We start from the raw sequence: 12,970 nt of genomic DNA, 5'->3' as shown, positions 1-12,970 counted from the left end.
TCTATGTGCATTTTATGTGCTGGCCAAAACATGAGTCGGAGGTGGTAAAAAGTCTTGTCTTCTCAGCACTTGTGAAGAAAATGCCATTTTGCAAACCGATGAACGACAGAGCAGCTGATGTCCAATTAAAAACATTAAGTACGTCGAAAGCAATGGCGCAGACTTTCCAAGATTTATGTGGGGCATATCAATGGCGGGTCGTATTAGTCTATATGTTTTCAGGGAAGTCTCGATGTTTGATTTATTTACTTTTAGTTAAAATATTTTATGAACATTGTCATAAAGACCTGTGTTGTGAGAAAGTAAAATATTCCGGTACTATAAGGATAAGTTGGGGGTGCCCTAGCTTAGTCGGTAACACGACTGATTTAAACGCAAGAGAAACTGGTTCAAACCCGGGTTCAAGCTAAAATTCTTGTGGGTGCGCTGCACCCACAAGATTATTTATGTGGGTGCCGGAGCTCTGGAGCACCCACGTAGTCAGCGCTCATGGTTGAAAGTGAAATTATAAATACGAAAATTAGAATGAGTACATCAAAATGTTGCTAAATGGACAAGAAAAGTTTTTTAGTTATATTGTTCTTATTTACAGATCTTTTGTCATGAAATTTACCACATACATGTCTCTGCGATTATACACATAGTAAGAGTGTTAAATGTACCCTGCGATGTCATTATCCAAATTATATTCGCGCAACAAACCTGTTATAGATATGCGACAATCATTTGGACATGAGTGTACGTATAGGTATGTCCATCATTAGACATAATATACATATAGTTAGGTAGTTATGTTTTGTGTAATGTTGCGTGCACTGACTTCCAGCTTGTGTGTAAAATTGTGCAATTTGGACGGAAGATGTGTGTAATTTTGCTTGCCGTGTCTGGCAACACTGATATCAACAGCAATTCGATATAGATCCTTATCAGCTGTGAAAACTACATGCTGCTGACCTGCTTTCTCAGTTAGTCATTTCGCCTCTACCATTGTTGCCATTACTGTGTCTGAATTTCCAGGTGTCATGCTAATTGTTGAATGATTGCCGAAATATTGAAGGAAATGTCTATAAACAGTAGTGTAGCTTGAATATAATGAGGACCCTGATATCAGGGGCCCGTACCTCAATCTGCTCAACAATAATAGAATAGCACCAGGCAGATTCTTGCATAGCACACTTAAATCAGTGAGATACAGCAAAACAACTTTGGGCGTACGGCAATTCAAGTTCACAAGTAAAATAATAAACGTTAACATTTAGTTTTGAACCTGGCAATACTGCTGGCATTTATTGTATTCTTTCAAACTGGAGATGGAGTGATGTTAACGACATTGATATTCATCTACATACCGAATTTGATTGTTCTAGGATGAATGGTTTCCGAGATATTGAAGGTTATGTCTAAAAATAGTGGCGTAGCATGATTTAAAAAGACCCCCAACTTCAGGCGTCCATATCTCAGTTTGCCCACAATGACAGAGTGGCACCCGTCAAATCCTTGCTTAATACACTGAAGTCAGTAAGAAACAGCAAAAAACTTTGGGCGTACCGCAATTCCAGGTTCACTAAATTTTATCCCTTTGGTTACCGGAGGAGATTTGTTCACATTATACTCGGAAGGGTCGCATCCCACATTTGTTAGTGTACTAGTCAAAACAACATCTGCTTTTCTGTCACATCTTCGCTGCATCAAAGCTTGCAGCTACGTTACTGTCTAAAATATTATCTCTTTTCTTTGGAGGTGGATCACAAGATGAATCCATTTCTTCATGTATCGAACTACTTTCACTTTCAGTTGAACTGTTTTGTTCACATGCATCTGGAGTAATTGATGTTCGTTCAAAAAGTAATCTTTTATTTTCTTCTTCACGCTCTTTCATTTTTTCCAAACCTGCTTCTCTCTCTTTTGAATTTGCTTCTTTCTTTACAAATTTCATATCAACATTTCTCCGTTTTACCGGGTCTTTCTTTTTGTCTCTGAGCGATCAGAAAATCTTTATCTTCTTCTATTATCATCATATTGAGAGCATTGCCGTAGGCAATATCAAAAAGATCATCCGAAGCCATCTTCCAATCATCTTCTTTCTTCTTCAAACTTTCTGAACGCTTGGATTTGTTTTCTTTGTTCTTTTTGAGTTTTGCCACTCCTTGAACAGATTTTCAATTTTGTCAACAACATGTTTTTTTTTTTATTTTCAATTTTATCAACAACATGTTTTTTTTTTAACTTGTAGGAATATTAGCCTCTTCCCAATTTCTGAATCACATCACTATCAGCACAGTGGCCTGAATCCATTATATTTAATTCCTTTTTGTAATGAAAGAAAACGCGAAGAACTTTTTTTTTAAAGATGGTAACTTTGTACCATTCAGTGATATGGAGATTTGACCAACAAGCCAAATATTTGTAGATGTTCTCGTTGAAATGGTCTTCTTACTACTACTTGCCATTCTTAAATATCTCAAAATCCAAACACCAAACAGCATGAAATAATTTCAAACTCACTTACAACAAAACAGTCAATGCACTTTTGTCCTAAAACATACAACTGTTTTAGGCTGATAAGTTATCTTTTGATAAACTTTAGTGCGCTAAACTAGGCTAAAGTATTGAGATAAAGTAGACTGTAACTATTTACTGTAAACTGGAATAATATGCTTGTGCAAACAATTTAATATATTGTCTGTAGGAATAACGTAGAAGAGAACATTTTTCTTAAAAAAAAAAAAAAAAAACAACTGCACATCATTCTTCAAAGTACAGTAGCTAATACGGAACTGAGCTCTCAAGTCGGACTTGTATAGCACTGCGAAGCGGGGCAAGTCTGGACATGAAACACTTCAGTCTCAACATGAACTCTGATGTGACTAACCAATCATTCCCGACGTTAATAATTAATTCTTTGTAGGGCGGTGTGTTTATTATTAACCTTTGTTGACAATGTTGATACTTTGCCATTGTTTAAAACAAGAATATCAACGTTGAACTTTTGAAGGAAAATGTTCCTTGTGTCACAAGGAGCACAATACTGCGTATAAACTTTTCGCAATATCATGGCGGCCTTAAGATGGATTCCAGAAAATTGACCTATTAGCCTTCTCCGACCACTACATGGTAGTGAAACAGATATTTTCTACGAAATCCGATGTTGCCAACAAATTCGAACTCAATGACAGCTTCAGCTAAAATAGGAGAGGGTTAGTAAAAGCTGATCTCCGTTACTGGAGTAGGGAATGGAATGTCTTAAATGTTTTGCCGAAGAAAAAAGTAGTCTGGAAGTTGTGAGGGTTTCGTGTTGCTTTGTTATTTGACACTTCAACAGAATATCTTTGTTCTTCCGTTAAGAAGGAACGAACCATATGTGCAGGCCAGTTGGTCAATGTTTGTTCATCTCCCTGTTCTCTATTGGTCTATGCCTCACTGTCTCAGTGTTTTTGTCTGGCTGTAGTTTAAGCAGAATTATGGAGCAAAAGTATACTGAAACATAAAATTAAAGGTTACGTTCGAATTACTGCAGGCTGTAAAGTATTAAAAAACTGAACGGGCCCAAAAGTATTTTGCACTCGTGCGTACTTAGTTTTTTCGCCCTGGACTTATTTAAATAACAAAATATTCGTTAATAGGGGCTGTTTTGATGTTTACGCCACTCCTTTCCACCCCACTCCGTAGGCATGTGACCTATGCGTTACATAGGTGACTGCTGATTGGTTGAGATGAAAGTAGAGAGAAATGTACTGTCCTATTTTAGTAATTTCATTGATAATCTGTTATTTTCGTGTTTACCAATGTGATTAATTTTAGTAGCAATTTCATTTTTTAAAAAAATCGATTATGTTGAAATTTCAAAACGTGGTAACGACCCCTATAACATTTTTTTAAATCTGAAAATTTTATGGAAATATTTTTCTAAATAATGGATCAAAATAAGAGGATGCCCCAGGTAAATTTTAAAACTTAGTTTTTAAGAACCATCCTAGTATTTATAGTTTACAAATGTACGTATCTTAAAAATATAGTTTATAGCTTAGGAAACATAATATTGAACGACCCATGTATAATTATATTCTAATTATATGCATTGAGTTTGAAATGAATGGGAGTCTTATTGAAAAGAAATAGTAAACTACGTTTTCTAAACAGAAAATGTATAAATTATAAAGTAAAATATTGGTAATGTTGCAAGATAACTTAGGAATTATATTTCTTTTAGCATTCGTATTTTTCATTGTCAATTTAATATGTGATGTTATTTGTAATTATGTATAATATGTGATATTTTCTATTAATTGTACCAACTCCTATTTTTGTTTCTCTACAGAATTTGAAGAGTCAAATCATGACAACGAATGTATGGGTGGAACAGGTAATCCAAATCATTTATTTCAATTACACTAATTATTTTAACACCTTGCAAGGTAACTTTCAATTAGTATCTATCTTACTAACGATTACACAAACTTAATTGAGGAAATAAAAATGTGACGGGGCTATACAGGGACACTATTCGTTAAAGAAGACTGACGCAATACCTTTCAGAGCCAGCTCTAGATATTTTGGCACCCTAGGCGAGAAATTTTTCGACGCCCCTGTCCCGTCACATTTTTACCCAATAATCCCCCGTTACCAGTATTAAACAAATGTTTGTTAAAGTATGAAATAAAACTTCCAATGTCTGACTAACGTATTGATAATATATAAGCTAATTATTTTTTAATTTCTCAAGGCATTTTTATTGCTATGATATTTGAAACGAAGTTTTAATTAAAAAGAACATAGTAATATAACAGAAAATTAATGTTTTATTTGCAAAACTATATAAAACAGAGTTATTATTCCCGCAAAGTTAAAAGTCGCCGCACCGATACAGGCGCTGCTAATTTCCCAATATAAACAAGCCGACTCTGTTTACCTTCTAGCTATCTACTAAAATAACGTTAATTGAATCTGAAAAATATGTAAAATTTTCGTGAGACCAAAATTTGTTCTAGTTTAATTTGTGTTCCTGGAATTACATTTGAACCTGAACAGGATTTAAATGAATTGCCATCTGTCTTTAAGGAAATTAGGTAAACTTTACGTTGTTATATGAAAAAGAATTGCTATTTTAGTTCCTAGAGGAAACAATATGGATGTTGCGTGTAATGCTCAGGTACGTAAAGAGTAAACGCAGAAAATTCTGCAAAAATGACCCGAAATATGAAACTCCGCAAACCGAGAAAAGACCGATATTAATGGAATGTACTGGTTAAAAGAAGCAAAATATTCTTCAATATAACTTTCACTAATCCTACAGTCTGCTAAGATGTGATAGGAACATAAGAAAATACTGTATAACGAAGACAATATAGTAAAACAACGAGACGAAGCATTGTAAAATACTTCCACCTATAATTTCAGAAAAAAATAATAGAGCTAGATTGTTTCTATAAGAGAAAGTGTATGTTGAGTTAGGAAGTTATGGGGGTTCCGAACCCGGTGTACCTCCCATAGATGCGCTCTGTGTAGTACCATTTTTTCATGTTTAACGATGGTGGATATCTGCGCCATTCTTCATTTTCAGGCCATTGATTTGAATGGTGAAGTCTTTTTCTTTGAATAAAACTAGAATTTTAACTATATTCTTTCACTGTCTTTTTCTCTTCAGGTATAGTCAAATGTCTCTTTCTTTGTCAAAAAGATGTTTCATTATATCTAAACGTAATGTTACTTAATGAAGGTTTCATTTATAAATCTTGAAAATATGTAACACAGGAGTTAATTTTCAAAAAAAAAAAAAAAAAAAAGTATGTGACTTAAATAAATCTGGAGAACAAATCAATAACCATTTGACACGACAGGACTTGTTTGCTGCAAGTCTCCGTATTATGATTTTCTGGCCATAATTTTAAAAGTAGCACCGCATTACACGACGTGATGATGTGCCCCACATGCTGACACTTAAATGAAGGAAGGGCTAGGAATATAGGGTCAAACTTTAGACGATAATATTGAGCATCTACAAGATTCGGAGCTTTAAGCAAGCTGAAAATACAGATATAAACAAAACGATGAACTCAACAAAGCAAAGTGGATTGAGATGGTGCACGTCCACCACAGACAGAGGAAGATTTTCACTGATCATCCTCTCTTGTAAGACTCCCGCCAACTACCCTCGAATCCTGCAGCGCCATTCCCAGCTGAGAAGATAGGCAAAAAACATGAATATATTAGACTGGCCTAATGAATGATGTATGAAGTTGCCCTCCCAGCTCGAATTCCTTTTCCACGTCGAGAGACGGCTGCATGAAGATGATACGAAATAATTAGGTCTTATTATACCTACTATATGAAATTTCGATCCCATATAACTTTAGGCACATGATGCAAGAACAGTTATAGAATAATTCAAGGTTCTACACCTGACAATTTGGTAGATCTGGCTAACGGCAAGAGATCATTCAAACCCCAGAATATTCCCTTACAATGTGAAATATCCGAAATGTTATCTTATTTAGAGCTAAAGATAACATTTATACAAAACTTCAACTTTCTTTGTCTTATAGTTTCGGAGAGCTGTCGAACGGCAAAAAAGTTATTCAAGACCCGCATACCTTTTTAGAACAAGTATTTCGCGAAACCTTGCCTTATCTACAGCCTAGAGTGCAAAGGAAACATTGCCAGAAAATTTCAAGATTCTGTAGGTAGTAGTTTCTGAGAATGGTTGATGAATGAATCAGTGAGGCAGTCAGTGGATTTAGGATCTACACTTATCAAGTGATTACATATGATAGCGCTCCTGAATTTTGTCTCTCGTAGACAACACTAATCCCTCCTTGTCACAAACCTCTTACTGCTCTTCTCCTCTCATTAGGAGTACAATTTTAAAAGTTACTCTATTAGGTTTATAATTCATAAGTAATATCTTGCAGAAAGTAGTGTTATGATATAACTTCTCATCTTGCTGCATGTGAGAACTGGTAAAGATAGTGTGAGTGGGTTTTCTCGGGATTACTTTGTTTCCTTCCACTTCCATTATTCCACAATTATCATCCATCTCATCACTACTGTCTCCCTTAGTCTTGGTGCATAATCGTGGGACATTAGAAAATATAGGAAATGTCATAATAATAGCCATACACACATTATTAAATCAATGAGAATATAGATGTCTCGAAGTATTTATATATTTGTAGATTTATTAATTATTAGTTAATGTACATAAGTTATTTGTGTTCGAGATGTTACAATAGAAAATAAGATTTTACTTTAGAGAATTATTTTTTTTCAATGATTCAACTCGTAGAAACTCATTAATTGCGATAACATTATTGAAACCCAATTAATCATTAACCTATTTTATGCTTTTAACTTTTTGCATGCTGGTAGAACGAGAGATATTAACTATTATAATAGTCGGTACCCTACAACAAAGAATGACTTGTGTTTATAACATAACTATTTTGTTTTAATAAGGACTTTTCACCATTAGTAATCGATGTGTGTATCTATTTCTAGTTCATTTGGTTTCACCATTCTGAATTGATATTTTCTGTAGAATTAGATTTTTTTTGATGCGAACATGTGAACTAATGAGTTTAATTTTTCAGAAATGGTATGACTATAAGTTGACGTGGGACCCACAGGACTACGGAGGAGTAGAAATGTTATATGTGCCATCAGAACATATCTGGCTGCCAGATATTGTTCTGTATAACAAGTTAGTATATTCAATTACTTAATACTTTCTAGATATTTCTTGTTTTAAGGGCATGGTTTTTATTTAAATTGTACTATTTAATTGTTCTTCATATTTTGTAGGTTGCATCAACAGTTATGTTAGAATTGTCAACATTTCTTTATTCTGGGCTTCGTATCTCTTCCATAATTGAAGTAAGCGATAGAGGGTAGAGCATTCAAGGTTATATTCGTTTGTCTACCTGTCCATCTTTTCCATTATGAGTTTCACAAAATTTCGGCTTGGCGAGAATTACTTTTTAAGTTTAGCGACGAGGGCCAATGCTTGAATTTGAAATCAGTCAAGAATAAAGATACTGTTATGCATTACGTTTTTGCCCTTTATTACCGTACGAGGCCGCCGCAACCACTTCAGACTCAATTACAGTGAATGATTCCGTTTATACTTGTCGACTGAAGCTTGAAAAAACTTGTCATTGTACTAGGTATTTTAGAAATCACGTGTTGAGAATTTCGTGTAAACAATATATTAGAGCCTATCCATATATTCCGGTTTTGCCATTTTTTGTTGTCAAGAACACATCACTAACAACGCAATGCATAAAAGGCTACAAACGCTAAATGAGGGATGACTAAATTCGTCCGATAAAAGAAATAGCATCTTGGATACAACATGGCGAATATTTTACAAGTAGTATGTGAGGTCATTGCACGATAAGTCGAACTTCAATACATACAATCTAATACTTAATAATCTATATCATTCATATGCAATAAATAAATAAACAGAATATTCTATTCCAATGAATGATTGAATGAATGAATGAATAGGGGGACAGAGTAAAAGCTATCAACTGCATCAAATTGACAATGAATGACACTTCTAAGCGCCATAAGAATGTTTTTCTTCATTTTTTGAAAATGAACGCATGGCGGTTTATATTCAAACATGTCATTTGTTATTTTATTGAAACAGAAATTAAAATTTAAGATTTAATGATAATTATAGGCTTTATCTCATTAACCATACAACGTACTATTGTCTTGCTGGTGTCATAATGGAGGGGTTGAAGAGGATGTACTTCAGTACCGGTTTTATTTGAATAGGTGGCGTGATTTTTGAACAGTATCTATTTTGAAGTTTTCAAAAAGACAACGAACGAAAAAAATCCTATTTTCTCGAAAACTACGCATGAGGTTTTATAGACAAATTTTTTTCAGCTTAATGTTATCTATCAATTAGCAATGTCTCGTTTTTGGAAATTTTTGTTTCGTTAAATGGTAATAATGTTGAATAATTTAAGACACCCCCAATTGTTATTGTGCTCAGGTTGAGTTACGCTAACAGTAAGGGGGTGAATTTATCTCTTATCTTAAATCATACATTCCACAATAAATCTCGAATAATTTTCGTTGATTTTGGTCAAATATGGTGTGTGCTGTTAACTGCGAATGACGACTCAACTCGTCATGAGAATTTTGCTTGTATTTCGAGTCTGACGACTACATTCGTCATAATTCGTACTGGACGTGACGAATTAATACGAATTTTTTCCGCGGGACGTAAAACTAAAAGATTTCATTTCATTTCATAATACATATTTTTAACAAATTTATTCCCCATTCAGATGCAAGTTTCTGATTCGGAAACTCCTTAGTTAACAGATTAAGAGTTAAGTATTATTAATATTCAGGAGTAAAAGTGAGAGGGGACCGCGAGAGGACATCGTCTCACCAATTCCATAAATATGTATGTTGTCCTCCCACTTCCTAAAAAATTACAATGGGCAGATAGGCAAGGGGGACGGCGTGATGTCACGCATTCCCCTATCTTTTCATATCCACTTTCCCCCTGCTTATATTGCTTGGGTTGAAATCTTCAGCAAGGAGTGAAAACATCCCATCATTGAAAACTACTTTAACTACAGCCACCCCAAACTCAATTTTCATAAACATGATATGTGTGTTTTTTAAGGCTTCCCGATTGGTTCTATACTTTGAGATTAAAACTAGTCAGGTCCAAGGAAGAAACGAATGAATCTTATTCCAAAACGGTGAATAATTACAATTTTTGTAATAATTACCCGATTTTCATGGAACATATGTGTTTTGTTTCAGGATTGCCAGTAGGGTCTATTGCTTGAAGATAAAGTCAGTCAAGGATGAAAAGGTGAACCCAAATTAACGTTTTAAAAATGTTTCTTGTCAGTTTTTCTTTTACATTTACGGAACAGGGTGTATATTTCTATTAAGTAAGGCCGAGATGGCTCAGTGGGTGATTGTCCTGATCAGTGCAAAATAGAGAAAATATGAATCAGGAAGGTTTGAAAAAAGTAATAGAGCGCTCACTTTTATTGTGTTGGATCTCTGGTTGAATACAGCTCTCGCTAATTGGGCTTTGTGATAAGAAAACATTGTGTCTGGATTTCTCGAGATTCTTCCATTGCCTCCCACTTTTTTCGTTCGACTACTTCCTTCACTATAATTGTCACGGATTCCTTTAGATCCGAACATAATTGTGGGTCGCTAAACTAAAAAAGAATTTCCATTGAAATTCAATAAATACCTTATTTCTTGGAATTAAAGGAAGGATAAGCTAAGAAAGGTAAATTTTTATTCCGAATTTAAACTAAAGAAAGGAAAGCTTCCTTGCTTGTATGATGCACATGAGTCTCAACAAAAGGAAATTATTCAGTTATACTGTATATGCAATATTTAGTTATATTTTAAAATTTTATTCTTTGTGTTCAGAAAATATGAATCTTAGAAATCTTTTGATTTTCATATGCTGAGAGGAATCTGAAATGGTTTTGTCCTATAACAGAAAGCACTTAAACAAAGTATATGCTCGATAATCCTCACTGCATCTTATCGAATAATTATCAGGAAACAACTGTTAACACCATTCATAATCAGTTACAAGGTTAACTAAAAATAAACAGTTCTGTTGATTCATTAATATTATTACAGGGCTTTAATCCATACATTTACTTATTTACATGTTGTTTTATCCTTTCTTTCATTCTCTTTCCTGTCTCTCCTATATATGACATATCGCAGTCCTCACACCATACTCTTTAGATGACCCCTTTTCCTCTTCATTAATCTTTTTAGTTCATTTTCTATTCTTCTTCTTTATTGATCTTAATAAAGTTTCTCGACTCTTTCTATAAGTTCCGACCCCTCCTTTCTTCAATAAATTCTTCAGTTTCTCCGTTTCTTCTCCCATACTTTCTATGCCATGCCATTTTCCACTCTCATCCTCTTCATTTTTCTTTCTCCCTCTCTTCCTCTTCCTGCGTTCTTCTTCCTTCTCTAACTCTTTCTTGCTGTAACCGTTCTTCTCTAACTGTCTCCTTCCTTCCTTCCTCTTCGTCCTCCATCATTTCTATTCTTCTTATCATATTTGTTATGAAATTTCTCTTTGTGCTCCTATCCACGTCGCTCCTCTCATGGCAGTACACTGCCGCTGAGTACTCTTTCTGGTACCACTTCGTAACCAGGCCTTCTCCTTGTTTTATTATGGTCATGTCTAAAAAGTTTATTCTTCCATTTTCTTCCAATTCCATTTCCAAGCTTATGCCTTTTTCTTTATCGTCCACACTATTTTTGAAGTTCTCTAATTGTCTCCTAGTCCCTTTCCACAAGCCTAGACAGTCATCCACATAACTACAAAATATGATCAAGTTCTTACACCCTTCTTCTTTCACCTTTTTCGCCCATTTGTTCATAATTATTTCTGCCAGTACTGGGCTCAGCCTCGAACCAATACTGATTCATTTTCTTATTTTTACCACTTTCTTACCGATTATACAATAACTGTTTTCCCATATTAACTTCAAAGCCTTAACTACTTTCTCTTTTGTCCATCCTTTTATACTTTTACTACCTGTTTCTTCCTCTATGACACTTATTATTGCTTCTCTACTAAGGCTCGGAAACATAGCCTTACATCAAGATTGAACATAAGTTTTCTGCCTCCAATAAGATCCACTCTTCTTAACAATTCCTTGGCTTCTTCTGTGTTCTTCACTCTGCACGATTCTTGTCCTTCTCTTATGCTTACAGGGGGCTTACCAATTAATGAACTATGGCAAGGAAATTTGAATAGCATAGAGAAAAAGAAAATTAAAAAAAAGGCCCTTATAAGAACCAAAAATGAAGGAACGTGATTAATTGAAAAGTGAACACGAAGACTTATAGGATTGGCTGAAGGCCTCAGTAAATAAGAAAAAAATAAATAAAAATAAAAAAGTACAACAATGACTATATACAGGGTTTTCATAAAGTCTGGACGGATTTAATTTGCTTATAATTTTCATAAAAATGATCATAATGAATCAAATAAAGTGCAAACGGTAGCGGAAGGATTAAATTTTTAGTTGGCAACACTGTTAGATAAGCGGCAACTCTAAACACGTTGAGAGAGGGAGAGGGAGGGCAAGGGTCAGTTTCTTACCAAATTCCATCCATTGTTGTATTCATTGTTGTTTCAATGTTGACTGTTAAAAGTAAGTTAGAAGCTGTATTGGTGTGTATGTCTTTTAAAGAAATAAATAAATGAAAAACTCCTCTGAGAAGACTATTTTTTTTACCGTATCAAAGATGGCGTTGGTGAAAGAGAAAGCGCAATGTGTTCTGTGGTACGCAGAGCTAAAATCACCAATTCTGGTGTGTCGAAAGTTCACCAAAGAGTTCAAAAAGCCGGCACCGACTGAGAGTGCAATCCGTAAGTGGCATGCTACGTTCTTGGAGACAGGAAGCGTCCTGGACCGTTCTCGAAGTGGGAGGCCGCCAACATCGCCTGCAACAGTGAGCAGGGTAACGGAAAGCATCATCAACAGCCCACAGAAATCGATTCCTAGACGGTCCATGGAATGGCGCCCAGTTGGAAGTGTGGCGGTGAATGAACTGAGCTGGTGCAGATTACAGGTAAAAATTTAATCCTTCCGCTACCGTTTGCACTTTATTTGATTTCAATATGAGCATTTTTATGTAAATTATAAGCGAATTAAATCCGTCCATACTTTATGAAAACCCTGTATATATATGTCTGTTAAAAGAATTTAATTTTTTTTATAACAATGACTATATATATGACGGCTAAAGAATTTAAACTTTGTTATAACAACATTATATATATATATATATATATATATATATATATATATATATATATATATATATATATATATATATATATATATAGATAGATAGATAGATAGATAGATATAGATATAGATATAGATATATATATATCTGTATTTTCATTAATTTTGATAGTGTCTGAAGAAGG

General features: G+C 34.4%; 1 protein-coding gene across 1 annotated transcript in view; it reads left to right on the top strand.

Annotated features, from left to right (window-relative positions):
* Window positions 1-12,970, top strand: part of LOC145666619 (acetylcholine receptor subunit beta-like 2) — a 699,654-nt gene that overhangs the window by 145,133 nt on the left and 541,551 nt on the right. The window contains exons 3-4 of the mRNA XM_081734057.1: window positions 4,319-4,363; window positions 7,587-7,696. Coding sequence (XP_081590183.1) covers window positions 4,319-4,363; window positions 7,587-7,696 — 155 coding nt within the window. The remainder of the gene's footprint in view (window positions 1-4,318; window positions 4,364-7,586; window positions 7,697-12,970) is intronic.

The sequence above is a fragment of the Thermobia domestica genome, chromosome 12, assembly GCF_964235325.1.
Source record: "Thermobia domestica chromosome 12, izTheDome1.hap1.1, whole genome shotgun sequence".
NCBI classification, from domain to species: domain Eukaryota; kingdom Metazoa; phylum Arthropoda; class Insecta; order Zygentoma; family Lepismatidae; genus Thermobia; species Thermobia domestica.
This window is presented reverse-complemented; position numbering and strand designations above follow the sequence as displayed.